Source organism: Cololabis saira, chromosome 3 (genome assembly GCF_033807715.1).
Source record: "Cololabis saira isolate AMF1-May2022 chromosome 3, fColSai1.1, whole genome shotgun sequence".
In the NCBI taxonomy this organism is placed as follows: Eukaryota; Metazoa; Chordata; class Actinopteri; order Beloniformes; family Belonidae; genus Cololabis; species Cololabis saira.
Window position 1 is genome coordinate 41130192 of NC_084589.1, and position 24255 is coordinate 41154446.

The 24255-nt window shown below is 40.5% G+C and overlaps 1 protein-coding gene across 1 annotated transcript in view; it reads right to left on the minus strand.

The window, feature by feature from the left end:
• crppa (CDP-L-ribitol pyrophosphorylase A) overlaps positions 1-24255 on the minus strand; it is a 106550-nt gene that overhangs the window by 45073 nt on the left and 37222 nt on the right. The window contains 4 exon segments of the mRNA XM_061718562.1: positions 7517-7609; positions 7686-7763; positions 18833-18921; positions 20871-20916. Coding sequence (XP_061574546.1) covers positions 7517-7609; positions 7686-7763; positions 18833-18921; positions 20871-20916 — 306 coding nt within the window.

Below are 24255 nucleotides of genomic sequence, written 5' to 3' on the forward strand. Positions count from 1 at the left end.
CGGGACAACCAATCAGAAGAAGGGGCGGGGCTAATTAAGGCCAACGAAGCTTAAGGACTCTTTACAGAATCCCATGCCACCACCCACAACTCTCTATGTCAAACCATTCAAAAGTTATGGCAGATAAGAGTATTCTAGGGGGCGCTGTTGAGCCGTTAGGCCACGCCCATTAATGCAAACCATGAAATATCACATTTATCACCAAGTCTGTCTTGCATGCAAAATTTGGTGACTTTTGGAGAACTATCAAATATGGACCAATCACATGAAGGGGGGGCGCGCCTTTTGACGTCTAGCGTCGCCACGGTAAAACTTTTGAAAGAGAAAAGTAATGCGTGTTGTCGCAGGATGTAGCCGCACATTTTGATGTATAACATACTTGGGTGCACGTTACGGTTCGGGCTGAATTAACTGCCGAAGGAAGGGCATAAATTTCGCCAAAATGACACAATTTATTCAAAATGGCCGACATCCTGTTAAGTTTGGGCCATGGCTCCAAGAGACTTTTCTTTAAGTTGTGCCATGATACAGGTGTGTAGCGATTTTCGTGCATGTACGTCAAACCGTATTGTGGGGCTTGAGGCACAAATTTTTCCGGGGGGCGCTGTTGAGCCATTTTGCCACGCCCATTAATACAAACCATGAAATATCAAATTTATCGCCAGGCCTGGCTTGCATGCCAAATTTGGTGCCTTTTGGGGAACTATCAAATATGGACCAATCAGATGAAGGGGGGGTGCGCTTGTTGGCGTCTAGCGTCGCCACGGTAACACTCTTGAAAGAGAAAAGTAATGCGTGTAGTCGCAGGATGGAGACGCACATTTTGATGTATAACACATCTGGGTTCACGATACGGGTCGGGCTGAATTGATTCTCGAAGGAATGGCATATATTGTTCCAAAATTACGCGATTAATTCAGAATGTTCAAAATGGCTGACTTCCTGTTTGGTTTCGGCCATGGCTCCAAGACACTTTTCTTTAAGTTGCGACATGATACAGGTGTGTACCGATTTTCGTTCATGTACGTCAAACCGTATTATGGGGCTTGAGGCACAAAGTTTTTTCTGTCGAACCAATCAGATGAAGGGTGGGCGCGCTTTTTGGCGTCTAGCGCCGCCACGGTAACGGTTTTGAAAGAGAAAAGTAATGCGTGTTGTCGCAGGATGGAGACGCACATTTTGATGTATAACACACTTGGGGGCACGTTACGGTTCGGGCTGAATTAACTTTCGAAGGAGTGGCATAAATTTCGCCAAAATGACACGACTAATTCAAAATGGCCGACTTCCTGTTCGGTTTCGGGCATGACGCCAAGAGACTTTTCTTTAAGTTGTCCCATGATAAAGGTGTGTAGCGATTTTCGTGCATGTACGTCAAACCGTATCGTGGGGCTTAAGGCACAAAGTTTTCAAGGGGGCGCTGTTGAGCCATTTTGCCACGCCCATTAATGCAAACCTCTAAATATCAAATTTTTCGCCATGCCTGACTAGGGTGCAAAATTTGGTGACTTTTTGGGCATGTTAAGGGGGGCAAAAAGGCCATCACTTTGTCAGAAGAAAAAAAAAAATAATAATAATAATAATAATTAAAGCTGCAAGCAGCGATGAACGGGCCCTCGCACTCACGGCCACCGCCCCCCATAAGCATATCAGAAAAGACACCACCCACGACTTCCTATGTCAAACCATTCAAAAGTTATAGCAGAAAAAAGGGACAACCAATCAGAAGAAGGGGCGGGGCTAATTCAGGCCAATGAAGGTCAAGGACTCCATACAGAATCTGATGACACCACCCACGACTCTCTATGTCAAACCATTCCAAAGTTATAGCAGAAAATCGGGACAACCAATCAGAAGAAGGGGCGGGGCTAATTAAGGCCAACAAAGCTTAAGAACTCATTACAGATTCCCATGACACGACCCACGACTCCCTATGTCAAACCATTCCAAAGTTATAGCAGAAAAAAGGGACAACCAATCAGAAGAAGGGGCGGGGCTAATTCAGGCCAATGAAGGTCAAGGACTCCATAAATAATCTGATGACATCACCCACGACTCTCTATGTCAAACCATTCAAAAGTTATAGCAGAAAATCGGGACGACCAATCAGAAGAAGGGGCAGGGCTAATTTTCACCAATTATGGTCAAGGACTCAATACTGAGTCCCATGACACCACCCACGACTCTTTATGTCAAACCTTTCAAAAGTTATGGCAGAGAAAAGTATTCTAGGGGGCGCTGTTGAGCCGTTAGGCAACGCCCATTAATGCAAACCATGAAATATCAAATTCATCACCAGGCCTGGCCTGCATGCAAAATTTGGTGACTTTTGGAGAACTATCAAATATGGACCGAACAAAATTTCGGCATAGGCTACAGCCAGGCTCGAACTCCCGACCTCTGGCACCAAAGACCGATATGCTCTGGTTGAGCTATGTCTCAACCATTCCTTTTGTTTTGACTTACTGGCTTAGGTGAGACCAACATAGCAATAAAATGTCTGGAACTTTTTTTCCTAATTTTTTTAATATTTGTAAGGTATAAATATTAGTAAAACACTACAATTTCATTTATTACTCTTTCTGTAAGCATTCTACCGAGGTTCTAACCGGGCTGAGCACGGGACTATTTCTGACGTCACCACATTACAACAGCTGATCGGTCGGGGGGCGGGGCCGTCATCACCCTACTCGCCACTGATTGGTCGGGCGGCGGGGCCGTCATCACCCTACTCGCCCCTGATTGGTCGGGGGGCGGGGCCGGCAGACGTTTGAATCAGGAAGCGGGAGTCAAACCATTAAAAAGTTATAGCAGAAAAAAGGGACAACCAATCAGAAGAAGGGGCGGGGATAATTAAGGCCAACGAAGCTTAAGGATTCATTACAGAGTCCCATGACACCACCCACAACTTCCTATGTCAAACCATTCAAAAGTTATGGCAGAGAAAAGTATTCTAGGGGGCGCTGTTGAGCCGTTAGGCAACGCCCATTAATGCAAACCATGAAATATCAAATTTATCACCAGGCCTGGCCTGCATGCAAAATTTGGTGACTTTTGGAGAACTATCAAATATGGACCGAACTAAATTTCGGCATAGGCTACAGCCAGGCTCGAACTCCCGACCTCTGGCACCAAAGACAGATATGCTCTGGTTGAGCTATGTCTCAACCATTCCTTATGCTTTGACTTACTGGCTTAGGTGAGACCAACATAGCAATAAAATGTCTGGAACTTTTTTTCCTAATTTTTTAAATATTTGTAAGGTATAAATATTAGTAAAACACTATAATTTCATTTATTACTCTTTCTGTAAGCATTCTACCGAGGTTCTAACCGGGCTGAGCACGGGACTATTTCTGACGTCACCACATTACAACAGCTGATCGGTCGGGGGGCGGGGCCGTCATCACCCTACTCGCCACTGATTGGTCGGGCGGCGGGGCCGTCATCACCCTACTCGCCCCTGATTGGTCGGGGGGCGGGGCCGGCAGACGTTTGAATCAGGAAGCGGGAGTCAAACCATTAAAAAGTTATAGCAGAAAAAAGGGACAACCAATCAGAAGAAGGGGCGGGGCTAATTAAGGCCAACGAAGCTTAAGGATTCATTACAGAGTCCCATGACACCACCCACAACTTCCTATGTCAAACCATTCAAAAGTTATGGCAGATAAAAGTATTCTAGGGGGCGCTGTTGAGCCGTTAGGCCACGCCCATTAATGCAAACCATGAAATATCAAATTTATCGCCAAGTCTGGCTTGCATGCAAAATTTGGTGACTTTTGGAGAACTATCAAATATGGACCAATCACATGAAGGGGGGGCGCGCCTTTTGGCGTCTAGCGTCGCCACGGTAACACTTTTGAAAGAGAAAAGTAATGCGTGGTGTTGCAGGATGTAGACGCACATTTTGATGTATAACACACCTGGGTGCACGTTACGGTTCGGGCTGAATTAACTGCCGAAGGAATGGCATAAATTTCGCCAAAATGACACAATTTATTCAAAATGGCCGACATCCTGTTCGGTTTCGGCCATGGCTCCAAGAGACTTTTCTTTAAGTTGTGCCATGATACAGGTGTGTAGCGATTTTCGTGCATGTACGTCAAACCGTATTGTGGGGCTTGAGGCACAAAGTTTTCCGGGGGGCGCTGTTGAGCCATTTTGCCACGCCCATTAATGCAAACCATGAAATATCAAATTTATCGCCAGGCCTGCCTTGCATGCCAAATTTGGTGCCTTTTGGGGAACTATCAAATATGGACCAATCAGATGAAGGGGGGGTGCGCTTGTTGGCGTCTAGCGTCGCCACGGTAACACTTTCGAAAGAGAAAAGTAATGCGTGTAGTCGCAGGATGGAGACGCACATTTTGATGTATAACACATCTGGGTTCACGATACGGTTCAGGCTGAATTAACTCTCGAAGGAATGGCATATATTGCTCCAAAATTACGCAATTAATTCAGAATGTTCAAAATGGCCGAATTCCTGTTCAGTTTTGGCCATGGCGCCAAGAGACTTTTCTTTTAGTTGCGACATGATACAGGTGTGTACCGATTTTCGTTCATGTACGTCAAACCGTATTATGGGGCTTGAGGCACAAAGTTTTTTCTGTCGAACCAATCAGATGAAGGGTGGGCGCGCTTTTTGGCGTCTAGCGCAGCCACGGTAACGCTTTTGAAAGAGAAAAGTAATGCGTGTGGTTGCAGGATGGAGACGAACATTTTGATGTATAACACACCTGGGGGTACGTTACGGTTCGGGCTGAATTAACTTTCGAAGGAATGGCATAAATTTCGCCAAAATGACACGACTAATTCAAAATGGCCGACATCCTGTTCGGTTTCGGTCATGGCTCCAAGAGACTTTTCTTTAAGTTGTCCCATGATACAGGTGTGTACCGATTTTCGTGCATGTACGTCAAACCGTATCGTGGGGCTTGAGGCACAAAGTTTTCAAGGGGGCGCTGTTGAGCCATTTTGCCACGGCCATTAATGCAAACCATTAAATATCAAATTTTTCGCCTGGCCTGACTTGGGTGCAAAATTTGGTGACTTTTTGGGCATGTTAAGGGGGGCAAAAAGGCCATCACTTTGTCAGAAGAAAAATAATAATAATAATAATAATAAAAATTCCTGCAAATACAATAGGGCCTTCGCACTGCAAGTGCTCGGGCCCTAATAATAATAATAAAAATTCCTGCAAATACAATAGGGCCTTCGCTCTGAAGGTGCTCGGGCCCTAATAACAATAACAGTATGATTTAGCAAAGAAGCAAGTTTTATTTTAATTTTAAATTTCAGTTTATCCGATGGGAAAACGACTTTGGCAGTTCTGCAGTGACCGACGACTCTGAGCAGAGCTATATATTATTATTATATTATATTATTAGCTATGAGAGCCAAATCTCGCGAGAATGTGTTGCTCAGACAGGGACAGGTCTCAAACAAAGTTCATTTTCTCCTAATCTGTCGGTCTGAAAATTGCCGTTTTGGTGTCAGAATGTTCAGAAGGTTTGTGGCTTTTGAAAAATGTAATAATCTGTGCTCACGTTCACTTTTCCCATAGGACTCAATAGACTCAGGACCTGCTGTTAGTCTCCTAAAGGGGCGGGGGAGTGGGGAAACCCACATGATACAGATACAGGAAACACAACCGTAGTGGGGGGTAGAGTTTATAGAACGTCTCTGTCTATACACGCCACGTATATTGGTAAACACTCTGTCCAGTCTTTTCCCCCCTTGAGCGATGTTGACATATTGGTGTGGCATGGGGAGAATCTCCTGCAGGGTTATACGGCTGAAGTACCCCGCTACAACATACAACGCTTCTGGGTGTGCGTTTTGAATTAGGGCGACGCTGTTGTGCAACTTCAACGTCAATCATGAACTCTGCTGTATCTCAGCGCTTTATCAACGTAAATGTGAGGTCATCTGTCCGACAGCTATAACTTGGGTGGCATTGGATCATGGAACATGACACTGATCTGAGAACACCAATGAATCTACGTCAGAGTGGCTGAAAAATAAAGAAATCACCTTTTAGCAGTAGAATTGGGAAACACACTCCTGCACTGTTAGGGGGTGGGACTGGTTCAGGACTAAATAAATATTTATATGTTCAACTTTCATTCAGTATTATAGGTTATAATAGGCTTAAATAAAGAAATATACCATGGGGGGGAGGGCTTCTATTTATAAAAACAGACTAAAATATCATTAATTGCAGCTCACACTCAAACAGTTTAGACGGCAGCTTTGTGATGCAGGTGAGGAGTGGTCAAACTACTCACCTAACTACTGTTTACTGTTGCTTGTTTTACAATCCTTCAATTTAAGATAAACAGCCTCATATATCAGTCAGGTTTGGATTTAATGGAATGTGTTCTGTTGCAACAGAAAAGAGTGGATCCTGTTTCAGTGAAGCCTGCTGTGAGTGGATTTAAAGTTTTATAGATATGTGAAAAAATGTTTTAATAAAAGCCACCGCAAATCAAGGCAGCAGTTTGACAGTTATTTTTCATGACATCGGTTCTGGTGACCTCATTTACTGAGTAAAACATCTTAATTAGAGAAGTTACAAAGTCTGATTTTTGTTCAACCCTGCGACTGGGCTGCTCCTCTGAGGAGCTTTCTTCTTCACAGGTTTATAAACGGGATTTTCAGGTGACAAAAATGAGATCGGTCACATTCACACTCTTAAGGTGCTAACAGTGATGCCCTTGCTCTAAGACTGTTTTTGTTTCTTTTTAATCAGTACTTGTGAACGTGCAGTGACGAATGAGGTGTGATCCTCTCTGAACACCTCCATGGAGGGATTATATTCATGAGGAAGTATCAGTCTGGGAACACTTCAGCGTAGGGCTGGGCGATATATCGAGGATTTTAATATATATCGATATATTTTCAAACGCGATATGGTACGAGACAATATCGTTCATATCGATTTAAATTTTTTTTTTTTTTTTTAATGATTTTGATATAGCTTATTTTGTGACAAATTGACTTGAAGGTTTTATTTGAGATTTGCACAAATGTTTTGTTATTTGCACAACTGTCAACCTCAGTGGAAAAGTCTGCCTGTTACTGTCTACATTGTATTAATTGCACAGTGTATTTTAATTTAATTGTTATGCAGGAAAGGGATATTTGTTTTATTTTATATAAGAAGCATTTTTATTCTATATATGCAGGCAGTTTATTTTTATTTCATTTGTTTTATACATTTTGATATTGTGCAGACCTCTGTTAATAAAGGAACCTGTGTGACATTTGGCACGAGGCTTTGTATTAAAACTGAAAAAACTGTTTTTTTAAGGGTTTGGCTCAGAAAAAAATGAAGCTAACAGAGATGCTATGGTATAATGCTTTGGGGGAAACCCCAATTATGGCACAGAAAAAATATAGATATATATCGAGTATCGCCATTCAGCTAGAAAATATCGAGATATGACTTTTGGTCCATATCGCCCAGCCCAGCATCAGCGGGCATGGCTGTGGAGTCGGTGCGGGAACTCACCAAAACGATGACCAACGGGTGAAGAAGAGCTCGATTCGCGGCCTCTAAAGACTCGATAATAGCCTCCACTTCAGACAACGAAGAATAATTGCTCTGGAGACCAAAGAAATCAGATTAAGCAAAGATTAAAAACTGTTTTCACTTGACTGAAAGTTGTGCTTAAACTTACAGAAAGCTGGATGAAGTTCCACTCCTTCAGCAGATGCCTGGTGTTTTCCCCACACAGATCTGGGGTGACAATCACCTCCTGGAACACCAGAGATATCAGAATATACTGTACGTTGGAGTGACAATATTAAAGGAGGGTGATGCGTTGCCAGGACTCAAATAGGCATGGGACGATATGAAAATTTCATATCACGATATTAGTGGACAAAAATATCATGATTACGATATTATCACGATATTAGCGTGTCGCTTATAAAATTCTTAAAATGCAAGGAAAAACACTAACCGTGGATCCACTGGTTCCTTCAGAACATTTATTCTCAAATCATTCTCAACACAGTGACACTTGAGGTAGAGAACAAATAGTGTACTGTAAATGTTATGCATTACAAAGTGTAAACTATAGTACCGGTACTTATTTGAACTTTCTTTTTTTGTAAGAAAATACTTCCCTGAGAGTCGAAAGAAATAAGTGACAAATAGAAATAAAGTGACAAAGTAGAGCCAAATGCACACTGATTGTATTACTCTCTGAAACTTTAACAGTGGCTGGCTGCCTGCTACTTAGTACGGCTCTCTGGAAAAATAATAAAATAAAGGCACTGCTCTGTAGTATACAAAACAAAAGCTGCATGGCCAACACAAAGATTGAGTGAAAATAAACTGCCACAGTAGTCAAATGCACACGGATTGTACTACTCTCTGAAAAAATATTAAATAAATAATAATAATAAATAATATTAATAAAATACATGAAAAAATAACACTGGCTTCTACCTGGCTGGTAGCCTTGTGTGACCAAAAAAAAAAAATAAATAAATAAATAAATAAATTAAAAAAAAAAAAAATTGGCGACAATTACAGTACCCCACGATAACGTTATCGCGGCCGTTTTTATCGCGATATACGATAATATCGTATATCGCCCCATGCCTAGACTCAAATGCATCTGAGGTTATGTGGCTTAGAAGGCCAGGAGAGCTCTGGTTTCTGTTTGAAAATACACCGACCTGCTTTCCTGCCATGAATCATTCTATGATTAGAGAAATAAGGCCCAGTGCCTAAAGAGAACATACCCAGGTTGCTCATTTGCACCAACTGTAGTCAGAAATTTGTTGGAACAAATGAGTGTTTAAATATATATATAGATATACCGTATATATTTCTGATCTGGCAGGAAAATTCTGTCATATACAAAAGATGACAACATGAATTGTACATAAGCCAAGTTAAATTTCATTACACTGTAAATTGAGGTAAATGGGAACTGTAAAAGGCATTTCGGTTCAGATCTTTCCACTGCGTTTTCGCCCTGGCGTATGAGGTACCCGCACAGCATCCCATATCCACCACGTTCATTTAGGAATCATCTCTGTTGTTCTGCAGAGTTGCAGCCTGGTGCTGCAATGCCACACATGTAGGAACTTCTCTGAAGTAAACATCCAGAGGCTAAGTTTGGCACCGAGATGCCGTCTGTTCTAGCCCATTAAAACAATGAAAAGCAATTGAAAATGTGAACTGGTTATAGGAAACACATGTCGGGGGGTTAATTGATCCCGAAAGATAAGTGCCCATGGCTTCGGGAGGAAAATCATTTCAGTCCGACATGTAGATTTGCGGGATTTAAAAAAATTTGAAATGATTTAAACCAGGCTGGCCATGAAATCCCAGAGCCGATGTGTTTATTTAAGTTTAGCTCTGGAGAGCCAAGAAACCGCAGAGGCTTGACAAACCGACCGCTCCGAAGACCAAAGGGAAACTTCTCCGAGCTCAACACTGAGCTACCTGTTAACGCGACTTCTATACGTGTCGAACGGAAACTAATATCAGTCATTCTAGTTCCAGCATCGACATTTTATCTAAAAATAACAAAACCGTAGGGGAACATCACGTCTTTAGCTTGGGGCGCTGGGAATAAAGTAATAGTGACACGAGATGTAATGGAAAATCTGTTGTCATATTACGGTCTCCATCGCTTACTGAGAAAGATGGTGCAAGAAAATGATGAATCGATGAAGGACCGAGCAGTAAAACATTCATTTTCCACCGTTTCAGAGCAGTTCTGTTACAAATCAGATATAAAAACAGCCACAACTCAAGGAAATATGAACTATTAACTCGTTTTGGATTTTAAGCAGCTGGAGCACACCTCCTTTAGAAAAGAATAATAAAAAAAAAAGTTGGCCATTATATTTCTGGGTGCTGTTGCTGAAACAGAAATAGTTTTTTGAAAGATAATCGTTAACAAATAATCCAAAATTAAGTTTTTCACAGGCAGTAAAATGAACTATTTTTTATTTATTTTTTTTATGGTGTAAAAGTTAATTTATTTCAATAATTAAACTTAAAAGGTGAAACTAATACATTACATAGTCCCATTACATTTGTTTGTTTATTTATTGAGATCCCCATTAGCTGCAGCAGAAACTGCAGCTATTCTTCCTGGGGTCTTAACAAAGTAATGCAATACAAAAGAAAAATAGAAAAAAGAACTTAAAAAATAAAAATACAGAATAAGAGCAAGAAGAAAAAAAATATATATATATATACAAAATCAAGATATTTTAACTATGTTCTCTTATAAGTTTAGTGCAAGTCCTTTACCAGACCTCTTAACACATACTGGATCTCCCATTATACATATGTATAATTTCACACATTACAGTCTTTAAAAAGCTCTAAGTAGATAATTTACTTGTAAAACATTACCGCAATGACGTTTCAATATCAGCACCAGACAATGAGCTCATACAAGCGTTGAGTAGATTCATAAAACAAATCGGTGAGTGGATGTGCCATAATTTTCAAAAACAAAAAAAACAAAACAGAAGTAGTTTTTGGACCAAAATGAGATTATTTAAGAGTCGGCAGACAGCTTCAGTTAGTACAACTACAACCAGTGAAAAGGCCTGGAACCTGGGTGTAGTCATTGACCCATAGCTGAACTCTCAGAGACGCCTGAAAATTACAAAGTCGACCTTCTATCACCTGAAGAACATCTCCAGGATCAAAGGACTAATGTCTCAGCAGGACCTTAAAAAACTCATCCATGCGTTTATCTGCAGTCGACTTGATTACTGCAACAGTGTCTTCGCAGGTCTGGAGTTCATCAGACAGAAGCTGATCCAGAACGCTGCTCACCAGAACTAAGAAAGTGGACCACATCACTCCAGTTCTGAGATCTTTACACTGGCTCCCTGTACCTTAGGGAATAAACTTTAAAATACTATATTTTCCGCAATATAAGGCGCACATTCAATCAATGACGTACTGTACGTTAAAACCTTTTCAATATATAAGGCGCACCGCATTATAAGGCGCTACAGTAGAGGCTGGGGTTACGTTATGCATCCATTAGAAGTATTTATTCAAGTGTATTTTATTTGTGTTGGTTCTTTAATATTTTAGTTCTAAATTGGAAGATTATTGTGATCTTGACATATTAGAATAAATATATTTTATTGTTTTTCGTCGCTCAAAATAAACGTCATACTCGCGAAAGCCGGTATACCTGCCAAAACGCCATCCATTCGTCGCGACTTTCAACCCCAGCAAGGCCAAGTATGGAGAAATGTAAGAAAAGAAAAATATCTGAAGAAAATCGAACATTCAATGATGCCTGGGCAGATTCATTTGCATTTACCTCTGATGAGAGTGGCCTACCAGTACGCCTAATCTGTGGAGAAAAACTGTCTAACAATAAACGGTAAAATGTTGCAAGACATTTCAACAATACACACAGAGCCTTTGCTGAAAAATATCCAGAGGGAGAAGAGAGAAAAAAAGCTGTTTTGGAACTGATGTGGAAGGCTGATCTGATGAAAAATCACTTCAAGAAGTGGGTGAAGTTGCGGCTCAATATTGATCCATATATAAGGCGCAACGGATTATAAGGCGCATGGTCAGCTTTTGAAAAAATTGAAGGCTTTTAGGTGTGCCTTATAGTGCGGAAAATATGGTGCTTCTGTTAGTATATAAATCACTGAATGTTTCAGGACCAAAATACACCAGAGTTTTTGTTGCCATAGCAACCATTCGGACCATCTCAGGTGTTCTGGTTCAGGTCTGCTCTGTGTCCCCAGAATCAGAACCAAACACGGAGAAGCAACATTCACCTTTAATGCTGCACTGATCTGGAACAAACTTCCAGAAAACTGCAGGAAAGATGAAACCCTCAGTTCCTTTAAATCAAGATTAAAAACTAATTTGTTACAGCTGCCTTTGACTGAATCATTTACATTTAAACAATGTTAATTTGTTTGTTTGTTCGTTCGTTCGTTCGTTTTTATTTATTTCGAACATGTATAAAAAAAAACAAGAAAAAAAGATAAGAGAAACAAATACAGGTGGGCATTCCACCACATAAAGAAAAAAAAACACATAAAAAAACATATTTCAGTTACATGTTCGAAAAGGAGTGGGAGGAAGTATAAACTTATTTAATCCCACCCCCTTTCCACAACTAAACATAAATTATATGCCTGTATTTACTTTTTATACTATACACTAATTTGTATAAATAAATATATATAATTTTTACAAAAATAACCTGTTTAATAATGTTTAATTTAAGTACTAAACTGTGACTCAAGCTCAAGTTGAACTTTTCTGCCACTACACTGTAACTCAAAATCCTTAGTTTTGTTTCTCTTTAATTTTCATGTTTCATTAAGTAAAACACCTTGAATACCTTGTTCCTGAAATGTGTTACACAGATACACCTGCCTTGCAACTCTCACTTTTTGTCTAAAAGATAAATCCTTCAACAGGTCAAGGTGTTCAAAAAAAAACAGAGACACTAGTAAGAGTTCCTTTCGTTGTGAACTGCCCAGAAAAGCACCATATATCAAGAGAAAAGAATGAAAGAGGAGGGGGGAGGAAAACGAAAGAATTCACCATGAAAATTCACCATGAAAATTGTTTAAAATGCTTAATACATGTCTTTTTGTTCTCGTCATTTTTTTCTTTTTAAACCTCCCTTAAGCCACATTTGGAGTAACTATTGTAACGGAGCTTTACACATAAAAAGAGGAGACATGAGAGGAGAGCGAGGCCGTGAAATAGGTCTGCATGTAATAACAACTGCAGCTTATCAACATCAAAAACTGCCCTCTGAAATATGTGATCTGCCTCACATTCTGCTTTATTATTTATATTACTTACTAAATATTAAGAGTGGGTCACTTGAGAGTGTCAATCTCACCGTTAAATCCCCACCCGACCTGGATACAGATGGCTTATCGTTCTTATTATCATTTTTGCAAATAGGTCCACACCAATAAATACAACTTGAGAACATATCTTTGCATCCTACTTGATTTGGCAAAGGTATCCTATCCATCCATCCATTTTTTACACCCGTTTTATCCTTTTCAGGGTCACGGGGGTCTCCTGGAGCCTATCCCAGCTCATTACAGGTGAGAGGCAGGGGAAAGGTAGCCCAACTTTTCTTAAATAATGTGCTGAGACGTTTCCTACTTAAGCAAGTGCTTTGCTCGGTCTGGAAAGGGGGAAATGTGCTCCTCTGGGAGTTAAAACGTTAAAATGATGGTTTCCTTTTTGTTTAAACTTTATGTTAGCCTCTCTAAGCCTGGATTTAAATGGGATTAAATGCATCTCTCAGATAACATTCAGCTGAAAGAATCCCTAATCATACTCTTGCTCCGAGTGTCTTCATCTCTCTCACACACACACGCTGCCAAACGCTGCTTATCCCTGTATTAGATTCATTTAATGGCACTGGGACAGCAGTAATTTTTCATCTTCCGCCTCTTCCACTTGCCTTTCATCTCCCCCATTCTTCTTCCTCCCTCACAAACTCTGTGAAAAGGATGTATCTGGTTCCAAACAGATGCAACGGAAAAAAAAACCCCAAAAAAAACAGCCCCACTGGCCACCTGAGCACAGGCGGGAATGGCTCCAATCAGCCGATCCAAAGGGGCCGACGCAGTCCCCGATCCATCTCCGGGGCCTCGGTCCAGCACCAGACTGAGATCCGTTCATTCCGACCCGGGCTGATGAAAGACTTGGAGCGAGTTTAAAGGAGGAAGAGCTGTTTGGCTCGTTGAAGAACATGGAAACATGCTCTGGAGCCTGCACTGTCAGGGGTTACACCCAAAATATCTAAGGGATTATAAACCAGGGTATCTGATCTTGTAAACACAGATGGGTGTAAAACATAGTAAAAACTGTGTTTTTTTGTGTTTTGCAATACAAAAGCTTCTTTCTGTCTATAAAACTTGCTCTGAGAAGAGTTTCTTCCCCTCGCGGTTTTTCCAAAGCTTGTTCCCGAAAGAGTTTCTTAGATCCACTCGATGTCAGGCCGTTTTGATGAACCAATTTCTGGGAAGTTAAGCGGGTAAACATTTAGCTCCTCATGCAGTGCAAACACCTGCAGGCCAGAGGAACTGGTCCTGGAAGCTGAGGTTAGACTTTCCCCCCACACTGATCAAAGCGGCAGTCTTCTTCACACGCTGGAGGAGCTCGCGGCGGCTTATCTGGCAGCGGAGGGCATTGTGAGAGAACGCTCTCCTACAATACCAATGTTTTACTTATTAGGTCATAACAAGGGGAAAAAAGAAATCATCTGGTACCAGGTCTTAATGTGCTGTCAATGTAAATTGTACAGGAGGACATGCAGAAGCAGCGTTATCATCATGTGGAGTCATTGCATAGCTTGAAACCATCTTTAGCACCATTAGCTTGAAGTAATAAATGTTTTAAATCACTGCGGAGAACCACTTTTTTTTCTCTTTTTACAAGAAGGCTTCAGTTCACTGCGGTACTTCTTTTCTTTTCTTTTTTTTAAGCATTTGTTTATGCACAGCTCTTTTCAGGTGAAACCACAGTATTTCAATGTTTGACATCTAGTTTTAACTGGAGCATTGCTGCACACTGACTCTCTTCTTTTCCAGTCATTGTTATGTGCGTACATTTGATGGTGTGTTTGTGATCACTCTCTTGTTGCACGACATGATTTCGACTGAGCTTTAGCTGGAAGACAGATGCTCTCACGTTAGAGACCAGAGTACTCACATTTGCAGAGAAGTTCATGGTTGACTCAGTGAGACTAAGATGTCCAGGTCTTCTGGCTACAAAATGAGCCCAAATCATCACCCTTCCACCACCATGCTTCACAGCTGGTATAAGATGTCTCTGCTGAGGTTTTTCCTCTTTGGTACCGTGTTAACAGGGTGGAGGAAATGCACACTACGACTATTAATTAACGGTCAAACACCATAAAATTATACGATTTAATCAAATTCAAGACAGCAATAACAATGTACAAGGCACACAACCAGATACTCCCACACTGTATCCTGGAGTTGTTCCAGGTGAGGGAAAGCAGGCACAACCTAAGGGGTTATGGCATTTTTGAGCAGAAATGGCCAAGAACAAAAAAAATGTCAAGGTGTATCAGTGTCGAAGGGGTGAAACTATGGAACCGCCTGGATGAGGAACTAAAAAAAAGTAACTCAATTTACAAATTAAAAAAAATATATAAATCTAAAATAATACATAAATATAGAACACTAATATAAATTATCTTCATATTAAACTGTCTAAATTATGCAACTTTCCTCCTGCAGCTGTCCTCAATCGTGAGTGACCACATTTATTTTCTTCTCTTCTTTGTTCATTTTCTTTGTTCATTTTCTTTGTTTTGTTCGTTCGTTTCGTTTTATTAGTATCTCTTTGTGTCTGAAGTCTGCCTTTTGTTGAAAAGGATAGGCAAAATAAGCCAAGAGGCTTCAGCCTATACCTTTTTGGTTGAAAAAAAAAAAAAAAAAAAAGGAAATGTGTACATATATATAATATATATATTTATACCTGTGTGTATACATATACAGTGTGTATATGCAAACATCTTAAAATGTAAATGACCAAAACAAAATAAACTAAACTAAATAAACTAAACTAAACTAAAACTAATACCACCCAGAATGGACCATCAATCATTAAGTTTTCTTTATATGATGTGTTTTTAATTGGTTTTATGCTTTTATATTTCCGCCAAGTTATAAATAAATAAAAGAAAATCCCAAAATATTGGCGGAAGGGCTCCATCTTGATAACTTAATCACAAAGTTAAAAGAAACTACTTTCCCCTAATGGAAACATCTTAAAATTACATAACAACAGGGCTATAAGTCTTCTTTTACTTCTTTCTCCAGTGCTTTTATTCCTCCGCCATGGTTATTCCTCACCATGATCACTGCAATGCTCGTCTTGCAGGTCTTCCAGCATGCAGAACTGAACCTCTGAAGACGGTCCAGAACGCTGCGGCACGTCTGCTCTTCACCCAACCAAACAGAACTTATGCCACACTGTTACATACCGGACTAAACTGGCTCTCCTCGACTCCCCAGATAAAGTTCAAATTTCTAACGTCTGCATACAGAGCAACCTCTGCGGCAGAGGTGTCAAAAGTATTCACATTCATTACTCAGGTAGAAGTATAGATACTAGAGTTTAAAAATACTCCTGTAGAAGTTGAAGTATCAACTCGAGTTTTTTACTCAAGTAAAAGTGTAAAAGTACTGGTTTCAAAACTACTTAAAGTATAAAAGTAAAAGTAATGTAAGGGGGAAAAAAGCCATTAAGGACAAAAGCCATTAAAAATAAATGCGTCTTAGTATAATGCAAATATATTAAAGAACCATATATGTGTAGTATTGAGCATTAACATGTGTTTCAGAGAGCAGGAGATATGATGCCTAGTTGACTATAAGTATTGTAATGGTGCAAAAAGTCAAACTTCAGAGGCATGTTATCATTTATCCTAACCTTTATTGGAATGTACATCCAAGTTTAGTTGCAGGAATCTGAGGGAACGGATGTAAGAACAAAACTGGACAAGAACATCTGAAACAACCACAACCAAATTCACTCTATCCGGATGGAGCAATTTAACTGGATAGTTTTTTTTTAAAGGCCGAAATGAAATAGAGTAACAAGGCTGTTTTTAAAATGTAAGGAGTAAAAAGTACAGATAATTGCGTGAAAATGTAAGGAGTAAAAGTAAAAAGTCGTCTGAAAAATAATTACTCCAGTGAAGTATACAGTAGATAACCAAAATTTCTACTTAAGTAAGGTAACAAAGTATTTGTACTTCGTTACTTGACACCTCTGCTCTGCGGCTGCACCCAGTTATTTAAACTCCATCATCAGCGCTTATACTCCTGTCCTCCTTGTCATCTGTGGCTCCACACACGCAGGTGGAACCAACTACCAGCAGCTATCAGAGCATTAGCTCAGATGCAAACTTGGAATTGGAACAAAACCTAAACTGCAATCATCAATAACAAAATAAAGAAGTAAAATACAGACATGTATGCAAAGTGAGACACAGCTAAGCAGAGGCGTCCCTGGCCCGGGGCGCCTCCGCAGCTGCCGGGAATGCGGTTCTACTCTTCAAGCACGGTGGATAAGCTGGTAAATCTGATCTCCAGCCTGAAAAGTTGGGGCGGCTCTGGTAGTACATTGTTGACAGCCTGGAGTAAGAAATTTACTCTGTGGGATTCAGCCCTGCGAAGCGTAGTCCAGGAGATCATGTGTTCCACGGCAGAGCGACGACTTACCCTAAATCAATCGATAACAATTTATGAGAGCGCACATCTGGATACGAAAGCAGAGTGGATTAAACGTTGGAGTGAGAGAGGGACTGCATGTTCCCTGCAGCTTATCGTAAGTCCGGGAAAACACTGTTTCCCATATATTCACTTCTATGTGGCCGCCTGTCATTAGAAAATGATGCTCGTCACCAAATGTTTCTCTATTTTTGCAGCTGCGTGCCCCCCTTGCAGACTTTCACTCTGATACGCTCTCAAAAAGACGCACCTGCACTCCTTCTCCCCCCGCTGAATAAAGACGGCGCTCCTCCGAGCGCTCGGAGCTTTTCCACTGCAGTCTTTTTATTTCCCTCCCGACGTCCACGTGGAATCTCAAGTTCAAGCTCGCGTGTGGATGTACAAGAGCATCCATAAAGTTTATTAATAATAATAAATAATCTGTTCTTTTGACAGTTTACTATGTGTTCCTATTTTGCGGTCATTTGTGTGTAAAGTTCACCAAAACGTCAAATATTCTTGAGCTCAATACAACTAATGCAACATTGGACTGATTGATCGTCGCTTCATCTCATTTTCCCCCCTGATGCCGACAGGAGATGACTGGCAGAAAAATTCTTCATAAATTCAACCAAATTCAGTGACCGAGCTATAAGACAAAAAAGCGCATGTTTTCAATCGTTTGTGGCCATTTAATAAAAAACTGAAGCAGAGTTCATGTGTGATGACGGAACATTACGCCAATGTTCAGTGAGGAAAGTGCTGCAACGTCTGTTTCTTCCCTCCTCGAGTCACTTGTGCTGATTTTGTGTAAAACATGCAAAAAAACAGGGATTAACAACAGGTACATCACTAGACTGTTGCATTTCCGGCCCCTGCTGAAGTTTTAACAGTGAAATGATCCACCACCTTCGTAAAAGAGGGTTGTTTTCTTGGGAGAAACCGTACAGTCTCTGACGTAAAGGACAGTGTTTCACATATGGAAGCTGTAAGTGGTCTCTGCAGTCAGCTTTCATTTGTAAAGCTGCCACTCTCCACTGTTTTGCATATGGACACTGTTTTCCACTGTCTGCGAGGAAGACTTATACAGATTAAATGAGGTATGTTTGCAACATGCGCTGGAGACACCATGGGAATTGGATGTGCCCAGAAAAACATTGACAGTGTCGGGGAAGGGGGGGGGGGGATTTGAACTGTAGTTGAAACTGGGAGGTTGTCAAGTTTAACCGAGCTGAGGTAGGAAGAAGATGATGATGATGGGGAGGAGGCGAGAGCTCATCAGTAAACAATTAATCAAGATACTTGACTGCCATCTGCTCCGCTGCACGCAGAGGAGTGAGAAGGGGAGGTCGCTGAGGAAGGAGGGCGGGGGGGGGGGATGAGGAGGAGAGAAAGCTGCAGTGTGGACATCCCAGACAGGCACAATTAGAGATCAGACTGCAGATATGGAGACTCACCACCGGGCCACCCAGGAGGAGCTCATACTGAGTTTGCAGAGAGATTTGACGTATAGGATCAGTGACAGGAGGGGGATAGAGGGAAAGCTGGTGAGGTTTTACTTTAGTCACGCTGTACACACCATGTCCAGAGCCTTTTGGAGAGCGTCCGCCAGCGCCGCAGCAGGTGCACGTCCTCCTGTGATGAGGCAGGCGGTCTGCGACAGAGACTCTGGAAGAGAACGGATCTGGGTCTCATCGCAGTGTCCTCAAACATGCAGTCAATAACCCTTTTAAAACCCGAATATTGGCAATAACCCAAATTTGCGCGGCCATGTAAACACCAATAACCCCTTTGAATAACCCGAATTTGCTCATATTCAGGTTTTTAAAAACCCGAAAATGACCCCTGGGTTACTCCTTTTAAAACCCGAATATTTGGTCATGTAAACGCCAAACGGAATATCCCCATCAAACAGAACATGAATTTGTTTTCTGCGCATGCTCTTTTCGCAAGGTTCTTATAAACACGGAGAAACGCAAGACCACGCCACACTTTTGGAGTGAGGAGGAGACTTATCACTTCATAAATGTAATGAAAGATATGAACATTTTGACATTTGTAGACGGTAGAAAGTACCGGGATAGCAAGATTTACAAGAAGGTGAGCGAAAAGTTGCGCAAAGCAGCATTTATTTTGAATTTGGATACAGGAAGAAGAAGCGGAAATGACGGGAATTGCGTCATGATGTTCTCCGAGCGTCGCTGGTTTGATCCAGATATCCCAAATGATTAATTACCATGTAAACGGAATATTCCGAATGTTTCAGTAACCGGAATATTAGCAATAACCTGAATTTTAACTGCATGTAAACGTAGTCAGAAAGTGTCATTTTGGCAAAACAAAAGATCCTCTCAGTGTGATGCAACTGGTGAAGGTGGACTGAAGAAGCAATTTACTTCAACAAACAAGAAACCAGGTCAGAGGGAAGATAAAATAAGCTTGTAGTCTACGCTCATGATTTTGTGACTCACGTGTGGTCCAACTGATCAATATGTTTTCTTAACTTTCACTACAGTCCTTTATTTGTACAGGTTTTTTTTTCAGCTGCAAAACAAAACAACAGGTGCACCCTAGTTGTGATCTTGGGGGGTCGAGGTTTCTTTTTCTTTTCTTTTTTTACTCTTAAATCCATTGAATTCATGAAATAAAATCTAAAAAATACCAAAACATCCTGAGCTTTGGTCAACATTTCACCGCTTCTGCAAATATTAACAGCGCTAAGCCCTCCGACGTAGCTGGATTAAAACAATCCTGCAGAGAAGAGCGGGCCAAAATTCCTCCACGGCGACATGAAAGACTCGCTGTGAGTTATCGCAAGCGCTCACTTGTAGTTGTAGGTGTCGCGGGTGGCTTCACAAGTTCATAGGTGTTGTTTTTTACCCTCATAATTACTTAAATCATCATTTAAACTTTTCTAAAGCACTGTAAATGTACAGATCCTTACAATAAACCACAGACACATGGTTGTCTGGTTTGAAGAGATGACTTCTAAGACATCAAGTCTGACTGTCTACCTACACCTCTAAATGCTGTACACAAACACGCGCACACGCCAGTGTCTGTGCACGTGAGCACTCAGAAATGCAAACACTCTCAACCTGAAACACTCTGCAGTTAGTCAAACTGACAGATGTGAGAACTTCCTTCCACATCTTTTCTAAAAATCTAACAATGAATTCATTCACTTTGGAGACTCTGGGAATTATCGCTGCACACCTTATGTCATCATCAAACAGGTACTTGTTGGTCCAGGTGCTGGTGGTGTGAAATATGGGGCCCTGTTTATTTCCACTGCTCTGATTGTGATGGCGTCCCTTGTTCTGACTTGCTCGCCGCGGTATTCAGCGGCCGCGTACACCCGCCCTGTTCGTATCAGGCCAAACAAAGATACAAAGAATTTTCTAGCTCTGTGAACGGTGACGGGCTATTTTAGTTCAATGTCATCTATTCACCTCCGACTGCAGACCACACAAAAAGAGACTAAATCTGTTTGAAAGAAACATACAGGAAACAGCCATTCATGGATGCATGTCCACATACATACTTTGAAATGTAAGGAGATGAAAAAGTCCTTCATTTACAATGCATACAACAAGCTGTGTGAAGGACCAACTTACCTTTGATGATCGACTCTGCAGCAGCCAAATCCCTTCTGTAGGTCACCTGGGTGACAAACAAGCTTTTACTCCAAATAATGAAAAAGATCAAATAAAAATGTATGTATACATACATCATTGTTGGAACAATGTTTCCTGGCAATAACTCTTATACCGCTGGAAAGCCTGTTTATGTCCCTTTTAAATGGTCCCACGTTTGTAAGAACATGAATTTGGGATACAGCAGAGCTGAATAGGCCTGTGTTGAAAAATCGATTTCCCAATTCTAAATCGATTCTCATATTAATTCCTAAAAATCGATTATGTCTAAAGATCGATTTTTTTTTATTTTTTTTTTTAATTTATTTATTTATGTTTTTTTTTTTCATCATTACATTACAACTTTTGGTTATTTTTTTGTTTATCCCCAAAAAAGGAATGTTTTGTTGAACACGAGAATAACTGGTGCCATGTTTTTGCCTTTAAATATGTTTAAAGGTATGAAAACATTAAAGTGTTAGGTTATAATTGCATAAATTGTCTATATTTCATTACTTTATATACTGTCTTGGGGTTACATTTGCAAAAAATGATAAAAACCAAATGCTCAAAAATTAAAAACCAAAATAGACCGAAAATGGAACAAATAAAAACGGAATGTGGGAAAACATAAAATCGATTTCATACGGCTTCTGTTTGCTGCCCTGGATCTGTTTGGTAATTCTGACCCACATGATGTTTCCTAAAGCAGTTCTATCAGCATTCTGGGAGCTGATTGGTCCTTACAGCATCATTAGCTGCCAATACTTGCTGTTTAATCTCAATATAATACTAGTAGTCATATTTTGCATAACTACAGTCATATAATTCATGCAACAGCTCAAAAAACACTTTTAATAACACTAACCCAAATCAATATCGGAATCGAATCGAATCAAATCTTGATAATCGATTCTGAATTTTAAGAATCGTAATCGAATCGATTCTTGACATTTCAATCGTTCCCCAGCCCTAGAGCTGAATGAAAAATCTTCTCTGCCGATGCCAAACAGCTTATTTTAACGTTGCTATTGACTCTTGCGCTGGTATTGGCGACACGTGCACTGGAACCTGAACATGTGGAGGAACCTTATATTCAGCGATGGTCCAGATTCTGCCTCCTGCAGTTGGGTCGTAGGGTCAAAGTGTGCTGATTGCTGCATCAATAGAGTAACATCTTCTGGTGGAGATAGTGTGATGGTGGGAGCGGCATCTCCTTCAATGGGAAAACGAGGCTCATCCTCATTGGAGTCGATCTCAATGTAGAGAGATGTCGAGATGAGATTCTGCAACCAGTGGCAATCCCACATCTCCACAGTCTGGGACCAATCTCTATCCTCCAAGATGACAACGCTCGCCCCCCACAGAGCAGGTGTATCAGAGATCACCTCAAAAAACTTGAGGTGCAGAGGAATGAGTGGCCTGCCAGCAGTCTTGATCTCAACCCCATTAAAACACTTGTGGGATCAGCTTGGGCGTGATGTTCCTGCCAGAGTGACCAACACAACCACGTTGGTTGACTTGAAACAAATGCTGATTGCAGAGCGAGATGCCGTCCCGCAGTAGCGTGACCAGGCTGTTGTTGCTGTGTCTGGTTCCTCCACACGCTACTGAGGCTCCCGTTTGTTGATCAGTTGTTAGGTTGCCAATATGTGTTGTTTCTGCAAACTTCAATCATCCAACCCACCAAACACGAGTCAAACTTGTTTGGCATTGGCAGAGAAGATTTGACAAGTTTTTCCCACATACTCAGCTCTGCTGCTGATCCCACAGTTGCATGTTCCTTACAAACGTGGCACCATTTAAAAGTGAAATAAACAGGCGTTCCAGCGGGATAAGAGTTATTGCCAAGAAGCATTGTTACAACAGAAAAACAATCTGCCATTCACAAATGCCCCTAGTTTTTGTGGTAAGTTTATACATGTATATAAATGCACTGTATTTGCATAAAATCATGTGGACAGTTTAATATATCCGTAAACAATCACCTGCTACCTCAACAGTATTTGAGACTTTAAAGCTGCTGACGCCAGCAGAGCTGTAACACATCACAAACATGGCAGTTTGGACCGTACGCAATTAGATTATTCTTTTCTAAACTGCAGATGGAATGTTTTTTTCGAAAGAGCAAAGTATAAAATAGAAAACGGGGCAAATATTATTTTGCTTTCCATTTTCCAATTTTAAGTTAAAAAAAAAATAAAGGAAAAACGTAAAAACAGGTCCAATGTTTGGATAACTTTAAAAGAAAACAAACCTATTCTCAAAGTGCAAAAGGGCATTTGTTCCTCAAGTTCTGCTCCCGCTTGCCATCTAAGCACTCTCAATCTACAAACAGCTCTAAACTTTATATTCAATTCCAAATAATAATAATAAAAATAATAATAATAATAATAATAATCAGTCCTCACATGATGTGCTGTGGGCTTTGGTCCGATCCATGCGGGCCCAGACCATCTGTGATCAATCACAGCCCTATCAATAGCAAAGAAATCATCTAAATCCAATAATTTTTTTTTTCCAAACAGCTTTTTGACATTTGGCGAAACCAAATAAAAGTAAAAATATTTGTTTTGCCTCCAGTGCAGGAGATAACTAAGTTATGGGCCTATAACATGGTGGTACCCGACAATTCCTCCACGGTGGTTTCATTTAGATGTATTTTTATTATTAGATTTATTTTTAGACCAACAGAGGGATAGCGCCTTGTTTGGCTCTGTAGTATTGTTTCAGTTTAATATGGATACAGTTGTAGTTCAGAAAGGTTTTAACAATAAGGTTTCGTATTCTCTGAAATCAGAAGTGGCCAAGGTTGGAACCATAAACTGAAACTGCCGAAACAAAACTACTGTTGGTGGATCTCTGAGTTAGCCTTGACCACGTAAATATGGACTTGTTTGCTCATGTGCAGTCAAAACCAGTCTTCTTGCCTTGAGATGAGCTGAGTTACTGCATAACATGGACCTAATGAACTGTATAGAAGATGTAGGAAAAAAAAATGCCCTTAAGTTAAAAAGTACAAAAACAATATACAAAAAGACAAGATTTGTCTTTTTGTCTATCAATCCATCCACAAGCTACTTCCAACCTGTTTTCATTCTTTATTTCAATTCTAGGTCTGCAAGGTCTGCAAACAATCTCTATCCCACCTTTTTCAAGAGTACTTTTTCCCAATTTTCAGTTAGGTTCAGAGGTTCCTCTTTATTGGAACACCTTACCACTCAATATTAGGGAATGCTAGAGCACAAATAATTTCAAAAAACAAATCAAAACTTTTTTGCTAACCCAGCTTAGCAAAACTTAACAACTACTTTCCAGAACTCCTCTGCACATCCTCATCAGATTCCTGTTTTTCTAGTAATTTAGC